Below are 26,153 nucleotides of genomic sequence, written 5' to 3' on the forward strand. Positions count from 1 at the left end.
CTTCAATGAGATCATGGGGTGAAATAAAATATTTCATAGGCTACAAAGGGGAATTTTGGTTTAGTTTAACTTGACTTAATGAAATATTACAGGCAGAACTGCTCACTGCGTTATACCTAGAGCACGATCTGAGTGGTGGCACAGGGGCCCTTAGGGTTTAAATTGGTTTTTTAAGATTTTAATACTGATGACCTATTCTCAGGATAGGTCATCAGTATCTTATTGATGGTGGGTCGGACTCCTGGGACCCCCGCTGATCAGCTGTTTGAGAGGGAACCAGTGCTCCTATGAGCACAGTGGCTTTATCTCTGCTTTTCCTATGCGTGAAGACACTTTAATGTGTTACTCACATGGCCTAGGAGTAGCTCAGCCCCATTGAAGTGAATGGGGCTGAGCTGCAATACCAAGCACAGACGCTATACTATGTACAACGCTGGGCTTGGTGAGCTGCGAAAAGGCAGTGGCACTCACAGGAGCGCAGTTGCCTTCTCAACACACTAATTGGTATCCTGAGGATAGGTCATCAGAATAAAAACCTTGGAAAACCCTCTTAAAAGAATGCCTATGGATCCCTTCTGTCATACCACACCCTCTCAGGCACCGCAGAAGGCATCAAAAGAGACCTTTATGGAATTCTAGACCTGCAAGATTTGTTAAGAGGGGAACATTTTTGCTTAGGGTGACCCAAGTAATGTCGCAAGCGCAGAGGCTCTACTTTCGCTACTGGAGCAGTGATCGCACATGCACCACTACACTTACTCGGAGCGGAGCATGAACAGGCACTACACCACTTATGGAAACAGAATCTCTGTGCTTGTGCAGCTATTCAGAGCATCAGCGCAGGCGTGAAACAGTCTGGGCCAGCTGAGATGTCCAGCACTGTCAATCAAGTGGCAGGGGGAGAGTCATCAGCTTCGAAGACATAAAGTTGCAGGTGCAGAACTCTGCTTTATGAGACAAATAGATTCCTATGAATCATTTAGCTCATCTCTAAAAGAATCTTTTAGTGACACACCCATCCATGTGGCTGTTCCTGGTAGTGCAGCTCAAATCATTAACGTATCTTTACATAGGGACATTTTCTAAATAGTCAAAAAGTAAGCAACAAAAACACCATTATTCATTGCCTTTCTACATGTTTGTGGGTTTGTAGTTTTCAGACTTGTAAAGAACATACACCATGCGATAAACTAAGGTTGTAAGTCATCTGATAGTCCCTTCAACAAAGTGTGCAAGTTGAGTAGAGTCCTACTCAGGAGCACTCAAGAAGAGTTGTTACACTGAGTAGCTGCCCTTTTAAGTGTTTATTGCTCTAATATCACCTTAAGTTAAAAACATGTAATGGATTGCTCAGCAATATTGTACAAGTTAACAGTGTGAGCCAAAGTCTTGAGGACGGAGAATAGCGAATTCCATTATGCCTTAATAGAACAAGGGTTGATAAGTCTATTGTTCTCACGGCTTGGCATCTATAATGCCTATGTTATTACCCATCTCATTACATTAGCCTGTCCTCCTCAGCACTCAGTATGTACTTATACATGTCGAATACAAATTCCTTGAATTCTTTTTATGTTCTACTCTTTGTCTTCCTCTGCTGTACGCTCTTACAACTCAAGATGAACAAGCTTGCTCTTCCACAGTTTGGCATTTTGGAAGTTCCTGGAGGTACTGCAGGCATCTATTGGGCTTTTTGAATATTAGTGAAAATTAAATAATAATTTACATGGTATTAAAATAGTAAGGATGGTGGAAACCATGTGATAAAACAGGGACTTTAGAGAGACTTTACATCATGGATGTGCTCCAGATGCTTTACAAAGTTTATTGGTTTTGCATGGTGTCAAGGTGTGGAAGTGAAAATAAGAAAAGTTTGGTACCTACCATGTTAGCCAGGTGAGAAAAGTTTTAGTGCTCTCAGTAAGGGCTCATGGACTGCAACTGTGTTCTTCTTCAGTGTGCTATCCACTTCTTTCCATAGATACCATACTTTTTCAGGTCTATGGGGCCATGCACACATACATTGTTTGAGGATTCGTATGACCGATCCCAAATCTCATCACAAGTCCTATACTTATCCATATTTGCAGAGGGGAATAGCCCTTTGTATTGATTGGAGTGCAAAAAATACGGAATTCAGATGTTAAACGGCAAGTTTTTGAGTACAGATTGTATGTAAATTCGATTTGGGTCCAATTCGATCAAATCAACCTTTCGATTCAATTTGAACCAGAGTAGATTCTACCTGCTTCAAAAGAGATTCCTTTGCTGTGAAAAGCTGTGGATGACATTCTGGTTTTTGTCTATTTTTCCCCCGTCATTTTTCCCAAGACTTGTTAAAAAGTCAGACTTTGGCTCATAGGAAGCCACTTCAAAAATCTGGTTCTCTTTCTCTTTGAGATACCTCATTGCATGTTATTTTCCTATAAAGCATTGCCAATAAGTCTCCACACAGCTGGCCTCTTTAAGGAGAGCCAGTACCCTGCTTAAGTGTTCTCTCCCGAAATTTTCCTGAATCAAATCACATAAAAGCCTGATTCTATGGATCTGATTTATTTTATTTTATTTTTATCGGGTCGGGTTCTGATTCTATAAAATAGATTTGCTCATCTCTACATTTAAGACAATGTAGGTAGCCTCAGATATTAAGTTCTTTTAAAAGATTAAAGGATTTTGCTAGCTTTCAGGGGGGAGGGTTTTGGCAAACTTACTTACCTTACATGATTAACATACTGACCTGCTTCCTGGTACTTGGTCCCGCCTCCTTTGCCTCCCAGCCTTGGTCAAGGGACACAAGGGGGCAGGTTACCGCTGCGGCCAGTGGTTGGCTGCAGCAGTGGCAGACTAGATGTTGACAGTGAAGGACCCAAGTAAGGCAGCTGAGGCCAGGGAGCGAAGGAGCTGGGACCGAGTGAGGGGAAGCAGATAATTATGCTTCCATTTTCGGGTCTGCCCAGGAATGAAGGGGGGGGGGGGGGGTGTCAAAGTATGCCTCCAGAGTAGATGTTGAGTACATATCTAAAAGAGCTTTAAAGGAAATTATCCCTGCTCCATACAGTTGCCTATTCACAGAATAGGTGAAAAATGTATAATTACTGGGACCTCCACTGCTTGGGGTACCAACACTTACTAGAATGGAGGCTCCATATGGCTGTGGTGAGGATGAGTTTGAAAGGAGCAGTAGTCAAGCATGTGCGTTGCCACTCCTGCCAGTCTATGGGGCTGATACCAACAGCCAAGTACAATGGTGTGGAGGAACGGGGGACTCTGAGTTTTGTTTTGTGATTGGTGGGGGTCACAGCAAATGTATTTTGGATCAAACCTCTTTACATTTTACAGTTGCAGGATTGAACTCCTTGTAGTTCTCTTCAACTGAACTCAGATCATTATATAATCCTTAAATGAACACATTAATCTTTTTTTGTTACAAACATTCATTTTATAATTTTGTTTAGTTATTTTATTTCCTCAGTTTGAATGTTATTATTATTAATATTGATTGTAACAAGTAGAACTTTCATAAAAATGGAATAAACAGAGACTGACCCCAGGAATGCCATGGTCGTGACTATTGGAATTTTTTAAGCTCCATCCCATTTTATACTTGTTTTTCTATACTCAGCTTTCAGAAATGTCAGCCTGTGTACCAAAATCCTATGTAATCATAATGTAGGTAGAGGGGGCTGTCACAGGGAGACTCATGAATATGCATTTGCATTCCGATAATGGGGAAGGACAATGATACATATCATGAAGCTTTGCTGATACTAATAGGAGCTGCAAATCAATCTTTATAATTGCACTGCAATGCACTTTCTGCTGATTTTAAATTTGTGTTGGGAACGGAGCCTGCCTTCTATTTCTTGGCAGGATGTTTCATTTTCAGTCTGCAGTTAGGACGAGTATTATACTTGCAAGACAAATAAATAATTAATTCTGGGTTTTTTAAAGGGCATTTAATGCTGTCTGTTACTCAGAGAATCTCCAATATACATGTAGGTACAAGCACATATCGACTTCTGAGAAATCAAGTGGGGAAATGGGGGGAAATCTGTAGGGAAATATTCACAGATGTATCTCTGGGACATTTAAAGGAAAATTCTCATGTTTAAAGGAGTCTTCCATTTTGTCCAAAGAAAGTCAGAAAAGGTTAAAAATGGCAAAAAAAAGCCTTACTCATCTCCACTGATTCCTCACTGTAGCTGCTGCGATTCTGACGCTGTCCAGTCCCTGATGCTCTCCACTTCCTGTCCTGTCTCGATCATTGGCCATAGCTGTGACCCACCTCAGCCATTGACAGGTTAAGTCAGCATATCCTGGCATTTCCACCATGTTGAGCGTGGGCAGAAAGTGGAGAGCAGTGGGGACCTGACTGGCATTGGAACTTTAGCAGCGGAGGTGATTAAAGCTTTTTAAACCCCTTTTTTTTAAAAAACAACAAAATTATATACCCAGTACTACCTTTAAAACATAGAAACATAGAATGTGTCGGCAGATAAGAGCCATTTGGCCCATCTAGTCTGCCCAATATACTGAATACTATGGATAGCCCCTGGCCCTATCTTATATGAAGGATGGCCTTATGCCTATCCCATGCATGCTTAGACTCCTCCACTGTATTTGCAGCTACCACTTCTGCAGGAAGGCTATTCCATGCATCCACTACTCTCTCAGTAAAGTAATACTTCCTGATATTACTTTTAAACCTTTGCCCCTCTAACTTTAAAACTATGTCCTCTTGTAGCAGTTTTTCTTCTTTTAAATATTCTCTCCTCTTTTACCTTGTTAATTCCCTTTATGTATTTAAAAGTTTCTATCATATCCTCTCTACAAGGAATATCTACATAAGGTGTTGAGTATCTTTGTTGAACACTTTGCATCACTAATTTTGTACCGATTTTGAGTTGCATGATGCTTTGTATCCATTTATGCCTTAAAGGTTTTTTTTCCGAGATGTAGATATTGATGATCTATCCTCAGGATCAGATTGTCAGAGGTCCAATATCTGGCACCCCCCTTACCCCAATTAATTTTGAGAAGGTAGTGGGGCTTTGATGAGCACCTAGGCCTCTTTGCAGATTACCAAACACAGCGCTGTACATTGTATAGTGGCTGTGCTTGGTATCACGCTCAGCCCCATTCTCCACCTATCTGTTCCAGACCCAGAACTGCTCTTTCGGTACTCGTCTGTAAACTTATAGGTCATGTGTGCCATTGGAGCCAAGTGTTACCCAGCTCAGTCCATTGGATGGGGGCTTTGCTTTGCTTGGTATTGCAGCTCAGCCCCGTTCACTTGAGCAATGAACTGCACATAGACCATATGACCAATGAATGTAACATCATTGACCTAGGAAAAGGCAGCAGAGCTCACCGATGCTGATCGGCAGAGGTGCCAGGATAAGGACCCTCATCAATCTGGAACCTCATCTAAATCTCGGACAACACCTTTAAAGGGGCTATAAAGGGAAAATCCTGGATTAATGGACCAATCTATACATTAGAGTAAAGAGAGGTTGCAAATAGCATTTTTTTCTGTGACCTGGCACAATCGGTTTCTATTGTAAATTATATAACATAAGTGACATCTAATTTTCCAGTTGGTGTCAAGAAGGTGTCAAAAAGAGATGATTAGGAAGATTAGATGAGTGAAGGAGGGTGGGAGTAAAGGCGTGCTTGGAAGTGTTTTGATGGCTGAAAGGAAACCGTTTCAGTGGGCAACAGTGACTATAATTAGGGTAATCAGATCCCATAATTATTAATACTGGTGATATCCTGACAGCCTCTATATTCATGAGCAGGAGAGATGCTGTCTTAGCAAACAGTTAAGTACCTTTCAGACATCCTATGGCATCATAATACGAACTGTAAAGACTCTGTCTCCTTGGCTCCGTAAATATGACTCTGCAGTGTGCCTGAGCTCTTACGCCTGTACAAATCTGCAACTTTTTTTCATTAAAATTTTACTTTTAAAATAACACCAAATTCTTCCAGCAGTCCGACTATTGAGAATAACTCCAGAATAACAGGTGGATCTTGCTTCTGGACTTGACCATACGACTAGATGATAACATCTAAACTAGAAATACAACAATATCTACTGTATATCAAACGGTTCAACAACAAATGATACCATCCCTTTGCTCTTGACCCATTAGAAGGGCTCTTACCCATGGTCTTGACTGACTTTCTTATCCATGCTGTGTATATGTCATGGCATCTTGTTTACAATATTTTAATGGGATGACGTTATATTGCATCATGTCTCAGATCAATAATACGGGTATGAAAACAGTCCTGTGCTCTACGGTGGCTCATTAGTGTGCTACCACATAGCAGATTGCTACTAAAGCTGCCTCACAAGAGAATCTAACTATAAATCAACCTCCAAAAGTTTATCGTAGTTTAATGTTTTACACCAATGAAAATGGATGGATTTGGAAATAAGGGTCAACAGTGAAAGAACAAATTTTTTTGCATTACTACAAGTCTCATTAGTTGCATGATTGCATCCACCCTTGGAGCATGCTTTATGCCAGTGTTCCCCTCCTTATTTAACCTAAAGCCACTGTAAAATAAAGTTGGTAATATACTTTCTTTCCCAAAGTTGCATGGATCAGACACGTGTGGCCACCATCACATGACACTCATCTTCTAAAAATCCAGCTTCTGACAACGTCATGTCCTTTACTAGCTTTCTGTCCTGGGCTATGGACGGGGCTTCACTTCAACTGTGGATGGGGCAAGAACTAATCCACTTCCCTGGTGTATGCCTAAACTCTGTCCTGAATCCATCTCATGTGCGCATGCGCCTGGGAGAGGGGTAGTTCAGACCCCATCACCAGAAGGTGATGTCCCGTCTGTAACTCATGCTGGATACCTGGCAAAGGTGATGTTGCTGAAAGCAGGATTTTCAGAAGAAGATTGTCACAGATCGGGTCCTCAAGACACGATTCACAGAACTTAGGAATGATAGGTACTGTATATTACAGACTTTCTTCTACATGTGCACTATATGTAATTAATATGCGTTTGCAGGACCTTTTGAGTCTAGGAAAACCCCTTTGAACAGCAAATGTTGGCAACTGTGACTACCTCTACAGTATAGTCTGTTTTTATCCTTCATGTCCAGAAAGCATTGCCGAGTAGCCCCAAAATCCAAGACAAGATTAGTGATAAATAAGTACAGTATTGCAAAGTAAGAGCACAAATCCCACCATGGCAAAGAGCAGTTCCTGCTCTTGAGCACAACCATTTATCACATGGATAGCCATGCATTTGAATTTGCAACATGTAATATCAAATGAATGTGTGGTTACCTCCAGCTTCCCCAGCTGTGACAAAAAGTCAATGGGGAGTTTTCGGCTACTGACATAGCAGCTACAGGATTACCTGATCACCGGCAGGTCCACAGTTACAGGAAAGGTTGTCCTGATGGTCCACTTAAAGGGGGTCAACCAGTGATAACATCAAATCAACAGGATTAGGGATAATGGCCGATCGCTGGGACTTTTACCAATCACAAAAACAGGGGTTTTGAGTTCCCAGTTTAAATGGAGCAATGGTCCCACATGCAAGCTGCTGCTGTAAGCCAGGGCTATTTAATCAGGCAGCGTGCTGGCCACAGGTTGCCTGTGATTGGTCTTATTTCATTCACCAGCATATCGTCTGTTAGAGTTTGTTGTGTTTTGACCTCGGCTCCGTATTTTGACCTCGCTCTTGCTTCCTCCTGTATTTGACGTGACCTCTTGGCTTTGACCCCGGCGTGAGTTTGACATGATCTTGCTTTCCCCCTTTTGTATTGTTGTTCCTCTTGGCTCCTGACCTCGGCTTGTATCGACATTGATATTTGATTAACCCCTCAGTGCCTGCCTGTCACTTTGTTTGTTGTTTTCTCCTTTATTGTATTCTTACCTTTAAGGCCCTGCACGTACTCAGATTAGGGACCGCCGTCAAGTTGTACACCGTCACCTAGGGCGGACCATGCAAGTAGCCAGGGACAGATTTGAGGGTGGCGCTCAGGGCGGCACACACTCCTCCCGTACGTGACAGCTGCTTCATTCATTCTCTATGGGACTGCCAAAGATAAGCCAAGTGGATAGATGATAGCAGTTGCTATTGCGTGCAAATTGTCATGGTGGCACACTGTGCCTGCCGCCATTCCGTTATCCGTGGTTTCTGTCCAGCCTCCAGACTCCTGTGTCTCACGCTGTAGACCGCACCCCGGCTGCAAGGCGTCTTCGTGTGCATCGGAGAGACTTTTCCCTGCAGCACGGTCGTTTTACTTTGTAGCACCTGCTCAACTAATGAGCTTAATAGCTCTCCTTTATATGCTAGGCTCTTTTTTCCTCCCCTTGCCTGATCATCAGGTTCTGTTAGACCTTATTAAAGAGCTATAACAGTTTCTGTGTACCTACTGCTACTTGTTTCCTGGATTCTGATTCTCTGCCGCCTGACTCGTGCCTGTTTACTGTGCTGACCCTGAACTGCCTGCCCTGACCTCTGGACTGTATTCGACTTTGCATGAACTCTGCTTGCCCTGATGTCGGCCTGTTTCCTAGTTATTTGTGTAGTCTGATCCCTTGGAGCTTAGCTCTGTCTGGGGCCCAGGGGTGATCTCCTCTTCCAGACACAAATCCACCACATGGTGTTTAGAATGAGCAGCATACTGTATCTATGAAGCACCAGTTCTAGTTTTTCCAACACAAAAGTCAGGTAAAATGGGTAAGCATACTAAGTTTTGCTATGGGGCTCTTTTAGTACTTTATATACCCTTGTCTGATGTGTAGGCACTATGTAGCCCCCAGTGTGGGGATAGCCTACTGTGGCCACTATTATCTAGGGACAGGACAAAACATGAGAGTGTCTGTATTTCTTCTAGTCATTTCTGCTTTTCTTGGCTCAGAGGTTTGGTACGTGTCCTTTATGGTATGAACTTCATTCGAATAAATGAGAGGAGAAGCACTTACCGAAAACAGTGATAATTCAGTCTCAGCCTCACTGACGTTTGTGAAATCCACTTTACTAATGTCGTTGGCTTAACAGGCTACTTCAAACATGATTTCATGTGTACCTTAGTACCTAATATGAGCAGACCTCATTTTGTGCATTTTGCCTTTTTTTTTTTTTTTATCAGCATTAAACTATAGGCTAGAGCTGGATGTTTCCGATTAAAGGAGACAAAAAAATCTTAGTCTGCAAATGTGTTTATAAAAATAACAGAGTGTATACTCCCTGAACCCCCTTCAGCGCCGCTACCCTAGGTACCCTATGAACTCCTCTTCCTGATCCTGTCCTGACTTGACAGAAAACAGCTGTGAATGCTATTCAGTAGTGATGAGCAAATTTCCTGAAATTTGACTTGGATCCAATTCAACTAAATCAGTCGCCCAAATCTATTTGAACCCAAATGGATTCAACCCGAATCGAAAGTGCAAAAATACTCCTGATTCGAATCAACCTATGATTCTATAGAATCTGAGTCGTTGTAAATATTCAGATTGAATTTTGAATCTATAAAATTGATTCGCTCATCTTTTCTGCTCAGCCAATCACTGTCTGCAGTGATGTCCCGCCTTAGCCACTGATTGGCTTAGCGGGACTCAGAATGACTCAACACAGCCACCTATCCTGACCAGCCTCAGAAATATCAAATGCTCACTGCCTGGCCCTGGACAAACTGGGTCCCAGTTTTACTGGAGAGATGGCTGTCTATGCACTCATCACTGAGATGAATAGGATCCAAAGGTTGAAAGTGCTTTTCATTCGTAATTAGGCTCTGGGGGGATTTCTTTTAGACAGAGAAGATTATTAGGAGCAGTTACTTATAGTAATAAGTCAGTTATTTTTTACTTTATATGTTTTTTTATCATTGTAATTTAATTATTTTTTTTTGCGGTTTCTTTTGGACTCATTTTCAATGGCTGATTAAATCCCAAGTTCTCAGTCTATCACATTTTTTTCTATTTGAAATAAAATTAGAATATGTCCTTTTATGTTCTCCTTTTATTCTGTTTGATGGGTACATGCTTTGATTTTTTTTTGTTTCATGTTTTATAATGCTTTAGCTTGTGGGACTTAATGCAGGATTTATATAGAACAAAGGTATTGCTTGAAAAAGGCAAAGCGCTTCTGTGTTTGAGTGTGTGTGTATGTTTGTGAGTATGTGTGTGTGTGATTGTGTCCTGCTAACCTGGAAGTCATACATTACCGACGTGGGCTTACTTACTACTAAAGTTTTTTTTCCTCTCCTAAAACTTAACTGTTCTTTGTTTCAGTCAATAAAGCTATGAAACTTGTAATATACATAATATTCTATCTATCATTTTACATTTTATTCTCTTTTTAGAATCAAGCTTCTTACTCTGATTCTCCCAAATCGAATGTTAAGATCAATTTGCTCATCTCTATCTATGTCTCCTATCTATCTATCTATCTATCTATCTATCTATCTATCTATCTATCTATCTCATATTTATCTATGTAATATTTTACATTTTATTCTCTTTTCAGAATCAAGCTTCTTACTGGGAAATGCACAGATTGTGGACTGGCCTGTAGTATACAGTAATGACGGATTCTGTAAACTTTCTGGATTTCACCGAGCTGACATCATGCAGAAGAGTAGTACTTGCAGGTTTGTGTCACATTTTGCTTCTTTTTTATCCTGTTAATATAAATCTGACCATAGTAGATGTCGTTGGATCTCAGACAGCATTCAGTTTTCTCTGTCGATGCTCTGTATGAGTTTGGCGACTCTTGAATCAATGTGATAGAACAATTAAGTGAAACTCAAGACAATTATATTGATTATATCATGTATAACGTCATTTTATGATCATTTCTGTTCTTGTACTATAACTTTGTACTTCAACAATATTGTCCAGATTTTGAGTATCTATGGATACTTTAAAATGGTGACATTCGTATCAAAGTGGTCTTCCAATGGCTACAAATGGTATATCTCTGGAAGACACAGCTCAACCATGCATTACCCAGACAGCCCATTGATTTGAACTACAAATGCAATGCTTTCTCCCCCTGTGGTGGCGCTCCAGAAAAATTTAACACTTTCTGCTGGGTTCCCCCACAAATTCTAATTGATCACAGTTGGCTTTTCTAACAAAAAGAGCGTCCAAGGTGATTTTTTTTTTTATCATTAAAGTAACGTTGCTAGCATTTAAAGGAGTTTTCCTATCAAGAGCAGATAACTAGGATATGCTACAACATTTTCCTGCTCTCATCTTCCTGGCGGGCTTGGCCACTGGGCTTGCTTTGTCCTTCTCACAGGTTGCAGCCTGTTTGCCAGCTTGTCTCCTTTCCTTTTCTCATAATAAGTTGCCTAGCTTGCTAGTTTCCTGCAATAGTGAGCTGTATTCTGTTGTATTCTTTTACTGACTTCGGCTTCTTTTCTGGATTTTGACCCAGTGCTGCCTGACTTGAACCGTGCCTGACCTCCATATTGAACCTTTGCTGTCTGCCCTGACCTTGGACTATTTAGTGCTTAGCTATATAAGCTGTTTATGGCAAAAAATAAGAAAGGCACCTACAGGGGTGGGACAATCTTATCATGGTGCCCAAAGTGGGGGATTCATAATGAGCCCCTCAATCTATGACTGACAATGTACAGTGTGCACTTCCATTTTAGGGTATGTTTGTGCATGTCAGATACAGTATTACATATTGCAGTAATAGCAAAGTGGGTGTTATTTTAAAAAAAATCTCAACTATGAGCTGCTTAAAAAAATACACATAGAAATTCACCAAAGTTTTTAAATCTGCAGGATGCCAACTTTTCCTGTGGATTTTAATTGCAAATTTCATCCTAGGATAAAATCCACAGAAAAGTTGCAACAAATTCTGCATCAGAGTTTTGTTGTCACGTGTGGGGGAATACCTTTTGGGCTGGGGAATTGTTCATTGGGTCCTGACCTCTCCAGTCACAGCTACCAATTAATTGGTCTATTGTCCAGGTCCTGAGCAACTTCCCAACCCCACATATGATTGTGCTTCATGGGTTTTGTGGTCCTTCAGCCCACGTGGCAGGCGCAGCACTATGAAGTGCCTTTTGTTCTGTGGCATTAGAAGAATTTTGATATCTCTGACTTTTAGTCTAACCAGACTGTCTATTACTCTGTAGTTCCTCTAGCGCCGTTCTATGGAAACAGTAGGTTTAAAGAACACCACAAATGCTTGAAATAACTTCTTTATTAACTTCAACTTTTCTTCATATATAACACTGCCGCCTCCGCAGCAGATAGTCCATGTACAGAACACGTGTTGAAAAGATATCACAAAATGGCGGTATGCATAAGATGGTGGTTCAACTGTTCAATCTTGTCAATCAACATAAAATGGTGGATATATTTCTCTCTTGAGTATCTGTACTCTCACTTTGAGTTATTTAAGCACTTTATGATCTCTCTGAGAGGTATATATCAGGTTAACCAATAGTTCACTTTCCTCAACTTGGTTTGTAGTTTGCTCTATACAATTGCTTTGAGCAGTTTGCAGATTGCAATTTGCTATTTGGTATGAGAAGTCAGTTTGCAAGTTGTTTGTTGTTTGTATGATTGTATGTGGAACTGTAAGTAAACACACATATAACTGATTCAGTATACAGTTCTAATCACTATATTAACAGTAGGAACATTATATAACTGTTTTAAATACCTATTTTGGCCTTTTGCTTCCATAAAACACAGCTCTTAGTGGAGTGAATGTCTGTTCAGCTCCTCTCCTCTGGTGTAATGATTCTAGCAGCTCCTGCTAGGGGGATTTCCCACACAGGCTGTGTGTGAAGCTGGCTGTGATTGGTCAAAACTCTTGCTGTGTGTGAGGCTGGCTGTGATTGGTCAAGACTCCTGCCCAGCAACAACAGTTTAACTCTATGCTTTCTGTTGTTTCTGCTGTGTCATTGAGCTTACCTTACATTATATATTGAATCTTAAAGGCATACTATCTTTTCTGCTTCTGTGAACACAAAATATAACAGTCATATGACATCCAAACATGAAGTCACTGTAAATAACGCTGCTTTTGTCTTTAACACACAAACATAGGAACTGTATTTAGGGTTTTGGCAGGTCTAGCTGTATAAATACACAAGCTATATATATTAGCAACCTAGGACAGGTCTTAGCTGGCCAGCTAAAGCCCACCAGACTCAACACTGCAGCAGAATGGACTAGGAACAGAAGAGGAACACAGAACTTTTGGCAATTTATTTCAGTGATAGGTTTCCTTTAAGTAAAATGTAAAATATCTGGAGTGGTTTACATAGTTTCCAAATGTTCTTCTAGTTGCCAACTCTTTTCCTGTTACATAAATATATAATGGCATAATATAAAGCTGGCAGCGCATACAGATAGGAGATGATGCTTAGGACATTGTAAATCAATAGCCGTTATTGTTCTTTAGTACCAAATTGTCATCTATTCCATTTGGTTAACGGCCCTTAAGACTTTGACAAGAAGGTTAAAGAGGTTAAAGTTGTTATCTGGGCTTGGACTACAAAGTGTTACTGAAGCCAAGGACTCTTCATCTATCCCTGCTGTTTCTTTTACATGTAGGGGATAGAAACCAATTGCTGCAGCAACTTCTGGCAAATTTGATCTTCATGCTCGAAATTGCCTTTTATGTTTTCAGTGGAGATTTCCGTCAGACACAATTATTTTAGGAGCCGACTCTGTGTTTTATCCCTTTTTACTCTCCCTCCCAACAAGGATAACTTGCTTATGAGCGAGCGGAGCAATCAATATATGGCACTTTAAGACTTTTTAATATGTGCACTGCTTTAAAACAACACTAAGAAACCAAATGGACTTTCTTCAAGCTTGTGTTTGAAAGTGAACAGACTCCCCGAGGTTAAGTTAGAATAACACAGCGTATATGGGATTTTCTTGGTTTATCTTCTGTAAGAAGTTGGAACATGTATTAAAGAGTTTGTCTGACCAATCTTGCGCAATTTTGAGCAATTTTTCAAATAGTCTGGACATATTGTGTATACAGCAGCTATGCAGACCAAAGTGTCTCCTAGGTCCTGATGCTGAAGACATGGGTTACTCTACTTCCTCTGCCCCACCCTATAGACTGTGGGGAGGGGGAAGATTTTCCATATACAAAGTGACAGTTGCAGCCTTTATCTTTAATTCATTTTGGATGTGAGTCCAAACTATTTACTAATCCTGTCTATAACAGGCAGCATAAACTTTAGTACTTTAAAGGTAGTTTAAAGATATATGATAACTGTGGTACAGGGGTAGACACTTTTGTCTAGCTTTATACCAACTACTGGTTGGTTAAGGCCAGGTTAAAAATGTTGTTTTCCGTTCTTCTGATCCATCAGAAGAACAGAAAAATAAAAACGGACCCTTCATTTTGAGCATCTGCTGTGCTCATTTTCCGGTCTTGTTAGTTCCGTCAGAGATCCGTTATTTTAGACGGGAGATAAAGTCCTATATACAGGACTTTTTCTCTCCCGTCTAAAATAACGGATCTCTGATGAAACAGGCAAAAATAGATCCAAACAGATGGAAAATGGGTGCAACGGATGCTCAAAATAAAGGATCCTTTTTTTTTTTTTTCTGAAGGATCAGAAGAACGTAAAACAAAACAGTGTTGTGAACCCGGCCTTACTTTGTGACAGGTTTCTGTGACAAAATTATGGAGCAAATCATATAATTTCATACTCCCTCATCGTGCAAGCTGCAATGGAAGATAATTTTTTCTGTTTTTGCTTCATAAATGTGTCTAAAACTTGATCTGGCATTTTGAGTCTGAAATGTACCAAATTTCAGTGGATATTACACCACGTTCTAACTGCAATCACATTATTAAATGTGGCCTTTTTTTTTTTTTGCAGTATCCAGGCCATTCTGAGATTGTTTTTTCGTCACATATTGTACTTCACGACACTGGTAAAATGGAGTAAAAAAAACAACAACTTTTTTTTAAATAAAAAAAAACAAATTTGCCAAAAATTTTGAAAAATTTGCAAACTTCCAAGTTTCAATTTCTCTTCTTCTATAATACATAGTTATACCTACAAAAATAAGTACTTTACATTCCATATATGTCTACTTCATGTTAGGATCATTTTGGGAATGACATTTTATTTTGGGGGGACGTTACAAGGCTTAGAAGCTTAGAAGTAAATCTTGAAATTTCTCAGAAATTTTCAAAAACCAACTTTTTAAGGACCAGTTCAGGTCTGAAGTCACTTTGTGAGGCTTACATAATAGAAACCACCCAAAATGACCCCATTCTAGAAACTACACCCCTCAAGGTATTCAACGTCGTTTACCCTTTAGGTGTTCCACAAGAAATAATGGAAAATAGAGATACAATTTCAAAATTTCAATTTTTTGGCAGATTTTCCATTTTAATATTTTTTTTACAGTTACAAAGCAAGGGTTAGCAGCCAAACAAAACTCAATATTTATGTCCCTGATTCTGTAGTTTACAGAAACACCTCATATGTGGTCATAAACTGCTGTACGATGCACCCCTAGAGTAGAAACTCCATAAAAGTGACCCTATCTAATAAACCACACCCCTCAAGGTATTCAAAACTGATTTTACACACGTCGTTAACCCTTTAGGTGTTCCACAAGAGTTACTGGCAAATAGAGATGAAATTTCAAAATTTCTATTTTTTGGCAAATTTTCCATTTTAATCCATTTTTTCCAGTTACAAAGCAAGAGTTAACAGCCAAACAAAAATCAATATTTATGGCCCTGATTCTGTAGTTTACAAAAAACACCCCATATGTGGTCGTAAACTGCTGTACGGGCACACGGCAGGGCACAGAAGGAAAGGAATGCCATACGGTTTTAAGGAGGCAAATTTTGCTGGACTGTTTTTTTTTTTACATCATGTCCCATTTGAAGCCCCCCTGATTCACCCCTAGAGTAGAAACTCCAAAAAAGTGACCCCATTTTAGAAACTACTGGATAGGGTGGAAGTTTTGTTGGTACTAGTTTAGGGTACATATGATTTTTGGTTGCTCTATATTATACTTTTTATGAGGCAAGGTAACAAGAAATAGCTGTTTTGGCACAGTTTTTATTTTTTGTTATTTACAACATTCATCTGACAGGTTAGATCATGTGGTATTTTTATAGACCAGGTTGTCACGGACGTGGAGATGCCTAAAATATATACTTTTTTTTTAATTTATGTAAGTTTTACACAATGATTTCATTTTTGAAACAAAAAAATCACGTTTTAGTGTTTCCATAGTCTGAGAGCCATAGTTTTTTCAGTTTTTGGGTGATTATCTTGGGTACGGTATGATTTTTGATGGATGAGATGATGGTTTGATTGGCACTCTTTTGGGACGCGTGTGACTTTTTAATCGCTTGCTATTACACTTTTTGTGATGTAAGGTGACAAAAAATGGTTTATTTAGCACAGTTTTAATTTTTTACGGTGTTCATCTGAGGGGTTAGGTCAAGTGATATTTTTATAGAGCCAGTCGATACGGACGTGGATATACCTAATATGTATCTTTTTTTTATTTATGTAGGTTTTACACAATAATATCATTTTTGAAACAAAAAAAAAAAAAAGTTTTAGTGTCTCCATATTCTGAGAGCCACAGTTTTTTCAGTTTTTGGGAGATTATCTTTGCTAGGGTCTCATTTTTTGCGGGATGAGATGACGGTTTGATTGGCACTATTTTGGGGTGCATATTACTTTTTGATCGCTTGCTATTACACTTTTTGTGATGTAAGGTAACAAAAAATTGTTTATTTAGCAAATATTTTTTTTACTGTGTTCATCTGAGGGGTTAGGTCATGTGATATTTTTATATAGTCGGTCGATACGGATGCGGCGATACCCAATATGTATACTTTTGTTTATTTATGTAAGTTTTACACAATAACAGCTTTTATAAAAAAATTATGTTTTAGTGTCTCCATTTTCTGAGCTAAAGTTTTTAAATTTTTAGGCGATTTTTTTGCGGGATGAGGTGATGGTTAGATTGGTACTATTTTGGTGGGCATACGCCTTTTTGATCGCTTGTTGTTGTACTTTTTGTGATGTAAGGTGACAAAAAAATTGTTTATGTAGCACAGTTTGGGGTTAGGTTATGTGATATGTTTATAGAGCTGGTCGATGCGGACGCGGCGATACCTAATATGTATTCCCCCCCCCCCTATTTTTTACCAACTTTTTTTTAACTTTATTTGGGGAAAATTACGTTTTTGTTTACAAACCGGATTCCAAAAAAGTTGGGACACTAAACAAATTGTGAATAAAAACTGAATGCAATGATGTGGAGATGGCAAATGTCAATATTTTATTTGTAATAGAACGTAGATGACAGATCAAACGTTTAATCCGAGTAAATGTATCATTTTAAAGGAAAAATACGTTGATTCAAATTTTCACAGTGTCAACAAATCCCAAAAAAGTTGGGACAAGTAGCAATAAGAGGCTGGAAAAAGTAAATTTGAGCATAACGAAGAGCTGGAAGACCAATTAACACTAATTAGGTCAATTGGCAACATGATTGGGTATAAAAAGAGCTTCTCAGAGTGGCAGTGTCTCTCAGAAGCCAAGATGGCTAGAGGATCACCAATTCCCACAATGTTGCCCAGAAAGATAGTGGAGCAATATCAGAAAGGTGTTACCCAGCGAAAAATTGCAAAGACTTTGCATCTATCATCATCAACTGTGCATAACATCATCCGAAGATTCAGAGAATCTGGAACAATCTCTGTGCGTAAGGGTCAAGGCCGTAAAACCATACTGGATGCCCGTGATCTCCGGGCCCTTAAATGACACTGCACCACAAACAGGAATGCTACTGTAAAGGAAATCACAGAATGGGCTCAGGAATACTTCCAGAAACCATTGTCAGTGAACACAATCCACCGTGCCATCCGCCGTTGCCAGCTGAAACTCTCTACAGTGTAAAGAAGAAGCCATTTCTAAGCAAGATCCACAAGCTCAGGCGTTTTCACTGGGCCAGGGATCATTTAAAATGGAGTGTGGCAAAATGGAAGACTGTTCTGTGGTCAGACAAGTCACGATTCAAAGTTCTTTTTGGAATTCTGGGACGCCATGTCATCCGGACCAAAGAGGACAAGGACAACTCAAGTTGTTATCAACGCTCAGTTCAGAAGCCTGCATCTCAGATGGTATGGGGTTGCATGAGTGCGTGTGGCATGGGCAGCTTGCATGTCTGGAAAGGCACCATCAATGCAGAAAAATATATTCAGGTTCTAGAACAACATATGCTCGCATCCAGACGTCATCTCTTTCAGGGAAGACCCTGCATTTTTCAACAAGATAATGCCAGACCACATTCTGCATCAATCACAACATCATGGCTGCGTAGGAGAAGGATCCGGGTACTGAAATGGCCAGTCTGCAGTCCAGATCTTTCACCTATAGAGAACATTTGGCGCATCATAAAGAGGAAGGTGCAACAAAGAAGGCCCAAGACGATTGAACAGTTAGAGGCCTGTATTAGACAAGAATGGGAGAGCATTCCTATTTCTAAACTTGAGAAACTGGTCTCCTTGGTCCCCAGATGTCTGTTGAGTGTTGTAAGAAGAAGGGGAGATGCCATACAATGGTGAAAATGGCCTTGTCCCAACTTTTTGGGGATTTGTTGACACCATGAAATTCTGATTCAACATATTTTCCCTTAAAATGGTACATTTTCTCAGTTTAAACTTTTGTTCCGTGATTTATGTTCTATTCTGAATAAAATATTAGAAGTTGGCACCTCCACATCATTGCATTCAGTTTTTCACGATTTGTATAGTGTCCCAACTTTTTGGGAATCCGGTTTGTATTTTTACTTGAAACTTTAAATTTTTTTGTGGGAAAACTTTATTGTTTCAACTTTGTTTTTCACTTTATTTTTTGTCCCACTTTGGGACTTCAACTTTTGGGGGTCTAATCCTTTACGATGCATTCCAATACTTCTGTATTGGAATGCATTGGCTGTATGAGTAATACAGTGTGTATTACTCATACAGCTTCCTGCCTGTGAGATCCAGGGGGCTGGATCTCACAGGCTCGTCACCGGAAGGCAGCGCGACCCGATGGCACCGCCGCCGCCACAACATAAAAAGCCGCAAACCGCAGGTCTGTATTGACCTGTGGTTTTCAGCGATCGCCAACACGGGGGGGGGGGGGGGGGTTGGGTGCCTGCTCAATGATTTAAGGTGCCTGCTCAATGATTTAAGCAGGCACCTTGTTCCGATCACCTCTGGGCAGTGGTGATCGGAAATACATATGACTTACCGGTACATCATGTGTCCTTAAGTACCGGGACAACATGCCGTACCGGTATGTCATGTGTTCTGAAGAGGTTAATGAAGGGTCTTTGACTATGTACGTTCCCTATGGGAGGCCCATCAGGCGGTAATAAGAGGGCCTGGGCACAAGACTAAAAACACACTCAATAGCTACAGTACAGTCCCTGAAATCCCATTTGCATAACTTGGAAGAGGCAATGTCTGCCCATCCTACCCGCATAGTTGACACCCAAGCCCACCTGCATAGGATAGCTCTGGTTAGGGTCGACAAACTAATGTTATATACCCGACAATGGTATTATGCATGGGGGAATAAGCCTGACTTGTTGTTGGCCAAGCAATTAGGAAACCGGCCCCCACAAACAGGCCCATATGCAGTCAAGGGAGCGGACGGGATGGTCCACTATGACCCCAAGGATTGCAGAGCGATTCTCGACCTACTACACCGCCCTCTATAATCTGCCTAGTGAGCTCCCCACAAATGACTGGACCAGCAGAGAGTGCTTATTGCAGACATACTTGAACTCATCTAACCTTCCTACCCTGTCAACTACAGATATTAATGCCCTTAAGACGCACCTAGGTTTTAGAGGAGAACAATAAGAAAAAAATATTTTCCATTACACCTCAGGTCAGACCAGCAATCAGACCCTCAATGTTAATCAGACCTCAGATCAGCCCCCCAATGCGTCAGATCAGGCCCCATTCATCAGCCCCCCATGTCAGCCATCAGCCCCCCATGTCAGCCATCAGCCCCCCATGTCAGCCATCATGCACCCCATGTCAGCCATCATGCACCCCATGTCACATTTCTTCCCCTACATTTCACCCCCTCAATGTCAAATTTTTTACCCCTCTGTCACATTTCTTTCCCTCCATGTCAAATCACCTATGTCACATCAGCCCCTCACATTTCTCCCCCTCCATCTAGGTTGTCACATTTCTCCCCCTCCATTTATGTTGCCACATTTCTCCCCCTCCATCCATGTTGCCACATTTCTCCCCCCTCCATCCATGTTGTCACATTTCTCCCCCCTCCATCCATGTTGCCACATTTCTCCCCCTCCATCCATGTTGTCACATTTCTCCCCCTTTATCCATGTTGTCACATTTCTGCCCCTCCATCCATGTTGTCACATTTCTCCCCCCTCCATCCATGTTGTCACATTTCTTCCCCTCCATCCATGTTGTCACATTTCTCCCTCTCCATTCATGTTGCCACATTTCTCCCCCTCCATCCATGTTGTCACATTTCTCCCCCTCCATCCATGTTGTCACATTTCTCCCCCTCCATCCATGTTGTCACATTTCTCCCCCTCCATCCATGTTGTCACATTTCTCCCCCCTCCATCTATGTTGTCACATTTCTCCCCCTCCATTCATTTTGTCACATTTCTCCCCCTCCATCCATGTTGTCACATTTCTCCCCCCTCCATCATGTCCATTTCACCCCTCCCTCCCCATGCCACATACATTTCTCCCTGTGGGCCGCATAGACAGACTACTCAGAGACATTTGTCCACACACTTACTCACCACCAACAGCTCCACCTCAAGTCTCCAGACCTCTTCTCCCCAGTCTACACCAGTTGCTGCTGCCTGCCGCCCACCGCCGTGCTATTTGGCAGTCACACCCCCTGACCCCGTGACTGTCTGGGTTGCCGATGCCGTGCTGCTGCTGAGCCTGCGTGCCGCTCTGTGAGGAGGTGAGGGCCGGGGCTGCATGGCACACCTGCATGCTGGGGTGGGCGGCCAGGCTCGGCGGGGCAAGTCCGCAAGTTATGTATTTAAAAAAAATAATATAAAAAAATAATAATAACTTCCGCCCTGGCGCCGCCACCCTCTTCTCTGCGCCCTCAAGCAGCCGCTTGGTCTGCCTTATTATAGAGCTGGCCCTGCCTACTGCCATGTCTCACTCGTATTTCACATTAATCCCGAAACCTGGAAAAGACCCCCTTGATTGTCAAAATTATAGGCCCATTGCATACTTAATTCGGACCTCAAGATTTTCACAAAAATACTGGCCTCTCGCCTAAATGCTTTTCTCCCCTCATTGATCCATAAAGATCAGGTAGGTTTTGTCCCATGTGGACAGGGCAGTGATAATACATGACGGAACATTGACTTGATGGAGGTGGTTGGCCGCTCCGGGGAGGAGGCATTTCTTCTTAGTTTGGACGCTAAAAAAAGTGTTTGACCGTCTAAGCTGGCCATTTCTATTTGCGACCTTGAAGGCATACGGTCTCTCTGGCCCTTTTGTTCAGGCCATCCAAGGCTTATACTCCTCCCCCATGGCGACAATCAAGCTTCCACACGCTGAGTCTCGACCAATACACATAGCCAATGGGACAAGACAGGGATGTCCCTTATCCCCCTTATTATTCGCAATGTGTATTGAAACCCTAGCGGCAAAAATTATGGCAGGCCTGGATGTCAAGGGTATTATGGTCAGGGATAAAGAGTTCAAGCTGTCACTATATGCGGACAATGTCCTCCTCACCCTCACTAAACTTCATATCTCCCTCCCAAACCTCCACTCCATATTACAAGAGTTTGGACGACTGTCGAGGTATAAGGTCAACACCCACAAAACTGAGGCCCTCCCCCTCAATATACCTTAGGCGACCCATGGCCCCCTTCGGGTAAACTTTCCTTTCCATTGGAAGGAGGATTCCTTACGATACTTGGATGTGGTCCTTACCCCCGTCACACAGACATCTACAAACTTAATTTCCCACACATATATAAAGAAATTAGGGATCTCCTCGCCAAATGGCAAGCACTCCCGATATCCTTTCTAGGTCGCATTGCAGCAGTAAAGATGACAATCTTACCTAAGATCCTGTCCGATTTATATGGGCTCAGAGATGCCATAGAATCCCTAAGTCTGTACTCCTGTCTAGCAAGTCTCAGGGTGGTCTGGGAGTACCTGACCTGATCAAATATTATTGGGCAGCTCAGCTACGTTGCATCACAGCTTTGGCATCTCTGCAACCATATTCTATCTTGATGCAGATAGAGAGACTCTGGCTGGCTCCCATATATCCTAATTCTCTGCTATGGTCTAGCCCCTATAGTGTGTCATCACCTAGGGAACTTTTAGGGCCCAAGGGCTCCACTAAATCCATATGGCGGACCTGTAGTAGTAGATTCCCTCTGATCTCCCACCACTTCTCCATGACTTCTTTTTTATATCATCCACTACTCCCAGCGAGTCTCACCACTTCAGCAACGAGACTATGATTTCATGTATATATCAAGGGGAGAAAAACAGAACTGGATCGCACATCCACAATGCTATGCTTAGAGCTAAGTAAATTTGCTTCTCAGTTCAATATGAAAGTGTACAGCCCCCTATACTGCATGCTGTACAAGAGGCATTAGTGTATATTTTGATCAAAAGGCATAAGCCCACTCACCACGCCAAGGTCGCCTCTTTGAGTGGGACCTACTCTGACAAAAAAAAAAACAGCACACTGGGGTGACATAGCGGCACTGCCCCAGTAGGCGGCAGAACCCAGGAGTCAAACAGCAACCCAGCTGTCTGACAATGCCAATTTTTGGCGCTGTGCTGGCGGGACCCAGCGCCATGGGTGGCATTGTCAGACAGCAGGGTTGCTGTTTGACTCCTGGGTCCAGGGTTTTATTTTTATTTTTATTTCTTTATTTTCAACTAACTGAGTACGACAAGATGCTGGATTTTCACATAGCCTTTATTGGTTTTTGTTTGATTTATATTGCACATATCACCTGATGTTATATTATGTGTTCTTTTGCTGAATACTTTGTGCATTCTGCCTTGTTCACTTCACTTTGTACAATTGTGCATTCAGTTGAAACAGATTTGTACTGTTGTATTTCAATAAAAATACAATTATCTAAAAAAAAAAAAAAAAGAAAGATACACACAAAGGCACAATCAAAACATCCCAAAAGATGTATACAAGATATGCAAAAATTCATACACAGAAACAAGCTAGCAAGCAAAGAGATGCTGAGCCTCCATTCTCTGGGGAACGCGCTACTGGTATGAACACCCAGAATTCCTGTAGAGAGTAGCAGTCCTTGTTGGATATGCCTCCACACACATATGTAATGAGCTCATCTTCTAAAATATACCTCTTTTTACCCATGGTAATACTACTGTATCTGTCTGGATGTGCTTTGTTTAACTTGTGGGAAAAATTTTTGAAAATTGAGCAGAAAAAGACAATTAAATAAAAACATATGCTTATTACAATGCACAAAGTCATTTATTACTAGAGGCAAGGTAGGGTTGAAGGAAACATATATGAGAAACGAGGAAGGCTGCAATAACCCAAAACTAATAATTCTTGAGTCCGTGCCAAGAAAATATACTAAATATTATGTCTTTGCTTCCCTGAGATTATTGCTGCATTTCCCCTGTTGCTGCACGCTCTGTGCTCCGGGATGTTTGTGTAGATGTAGCTCTGTTCTATAAGACACAGTTTAGCTTTTATGCACTTTAGATATCCTTTTTTACTTGAGTTTTTTTTTTTTTCTTGTGTAAGAAAGTCCAGTTTAGAAATCTGATTTATTCTTCTTTATTTCTGCTAGTGAGTAGTCACATCCAATGTCAGATTAGAGGAACTAGGGCTGGTTTCTATCGTCCATCCCTCTGTAGCATAGATGCTGTCATGACCACCTCTGTTACACAGACTGCTCCCTATGCCCCTCTATGTTATATTCATCTATGGTGCAAGAGTTCGGCTTGGGCTCCCCTCCCTCAGTGCTAATTTTGTGCCTTGCCTCCTGCCAATGAGAGTTCTCTTCTTGTTTGCTGTTTACTCTTGTTGTCATCTTTTTGATCTCTTCAGTGGCACCGGACCGGAAGCCTGCCTGTGCGTTCCAGCGTGGAGCACACATCGGGAACCGGAAGTTCAGCGGTGCATTCCACGGTGGAGCGCATAGTCGGGCCGGAAGTTCTGCCTACGTCTATCGGGCCGTGAACGCGCGCACCAGGGGGCGTACCTCTTTTTTCGGTGTCCCACGTGTTTAACAGCCCTATTTAAATAGGGTTACCAGGTAAAGATTGTTTTAATATATACACATGCTTTTATGTATTTGCTCCTGATGAAGGGGTTTGCACACCCCGAAACGCGTTGAGCTGTATGTCCTTATTAAAGAAGCCAAAGTCTTCATTAACAAATACTGAAGTGAAGCTCTTTCTTCCACACTGGGCAACGATCAGCATTTAAAATTCTACAGGCGATCCTGGCTTGGGGGGTTGTTGGTCCTGTCTGGTGTTCTGAGTTTATCCAGCGGACCATCCCCCTGTGAAGTGAATTATCCTATATTTTTTATTAATACTATTTGTTATTTTACACCCAGTACGTTTGTGTACCACAGTGTTTATACAACAATCGAATGTGATTTTTGGATACCGGCAAACCCATTAGTTGCGGATCTAATTGGGGTGTCCATTGCCTGGTATACCAATACCCCATTCATTTTTGGGTTATTTTCTTCATGCTTGTCTCCTTGTAGCACTAAATAGCTAAATATTCTCTAGATCAATCTGCAAGCTTATCTGATTCAACTTTACTACTCTGGGATTTGGCGCCTCTAATTGGGTGTCTACCCTTTTGACTGGTCTTGTCTGGTCCACTGGTCCTCAGTGAACCTCATTAGACTAACACAGTCACCACCACTAATGTTGTGGCCAGGGGCCAGGAAGCACATAGCATTCATCTGCCCGAGGTAACGGTAACCATGGCAAATTCTTAACCTAACCCCTTCCCTCCACCCAGAGGTGTAACTTGACTAGCAAGCACTTTCTATAATACCAGTCCCTTCTTATGCGGCACAAGGGTCTTTAGGCCCATTCAGGCTCCTGGGCCCTGTAGCAACTGCTACCTCTGCACCCCCTATAGCTACGACCTTGCTTATGCCCCCCTCTCTCACAGACTGCTCACTCTACCATGCAGACTGATCCCTATGACCCCCTCTCTCATACTACCTTACAATGACTAGTGTGGCCTTCACTAGCTTCCTTCCTTTATCTGTAGCACACAGATGATGAGTGCAGGGAAGGGATTGAGAGGACTGTGCAGCTGTAATTGAACAGCAGACAATTCTCCCTGATCAGGCAATGAGCTTCATCAGCGCTCTGCTCTATCATTAAGGGGAGACCTCACAGAGTCTGCATGAGAGCATACTTTCCCTGAATAGGGCAAATTGTTTACCTGCTCAGCTTATAGGAAACAGTGCTTTGGGTCAGATTTTTGTATCAACAGAGAACCTGTTAATTGGATTGTCCAGCTCAATGTTGATCATATACACTTTCAGGAATATATTTCAGCTCTCTAGTTCTGTATTTATTGTGACTTAACAGAGTTGCTAAGGTAACTTAAATGTGTTGCACCAAGTTATCAACCTATAGCCTACCCACAGGATGAGGGGTAAGGTATCATGGGACCCACTGGTCCCAAACAAGATGGTCCTGTTCCCCCAAATGAATGAAGCATCAGGTTGCACAAGGATAGATAACCCGCTTAAAGAGGACCTTTCACCACTCCTGACATGCCTGTTTTAATATCTTCATGCATTCCCCATGTAACAACAATTCTGGAGCATCTATTCTTATGAATCTATGTTGTGCCATTCCTTTATTATTTCTACTAGAAGTTATGAATGAATTGTTAGCAGTCTGCAGTAAGGGTACAGAGGGGCGGTAACCAGTTGGGGGGTGTACCTGCATAGGATGATAATGGCAGCACTGATTGGATAGAGTCAGACTGTGCAGGTACACGCACCCCAACTGGTTACCGCCCCTCTGTACCCTTACTGCAGACTGCTAGCAATTCATTCATAACTTCTAGTAGAAATAATAAAGGAATGGTTCAACATAGAGAC

General features: G+C 41.6%; 1 protein-coding gene across 1 annotated transcript in view; it reads left to right on the forward strand.

Moving 5' to 3' along the window:
- KCNH5 (potassium voltage-gated channel subfamily H member 5) overlaps window positions 1-26,153 on the forward strand; it is a 283,707-nt gene that overhangs the window by 46,927 nt on the left and 210,627 nt on the right. The window contains 1 exon segment of the mRNA XM_044272468.1: window positions 10,510-10,633. Coding sequence (XP_044128403.1) covers window positions 10,510-10,633 — 124 coding nt within the window.

This window comes from Bufo gargarizans, chromosome 11, assembly GCF_014858855.1.
Source record: "Bufo gargarizans isolate SCDJY-AF-19 chromosome 11, ASM1485885v1, whole genome shotgun sequence".
NCBI lineage: Eukaryota > Metazoa > Chordata > Amphibia > Anura > Bufonidae > Bufo > Bufo gargarizans.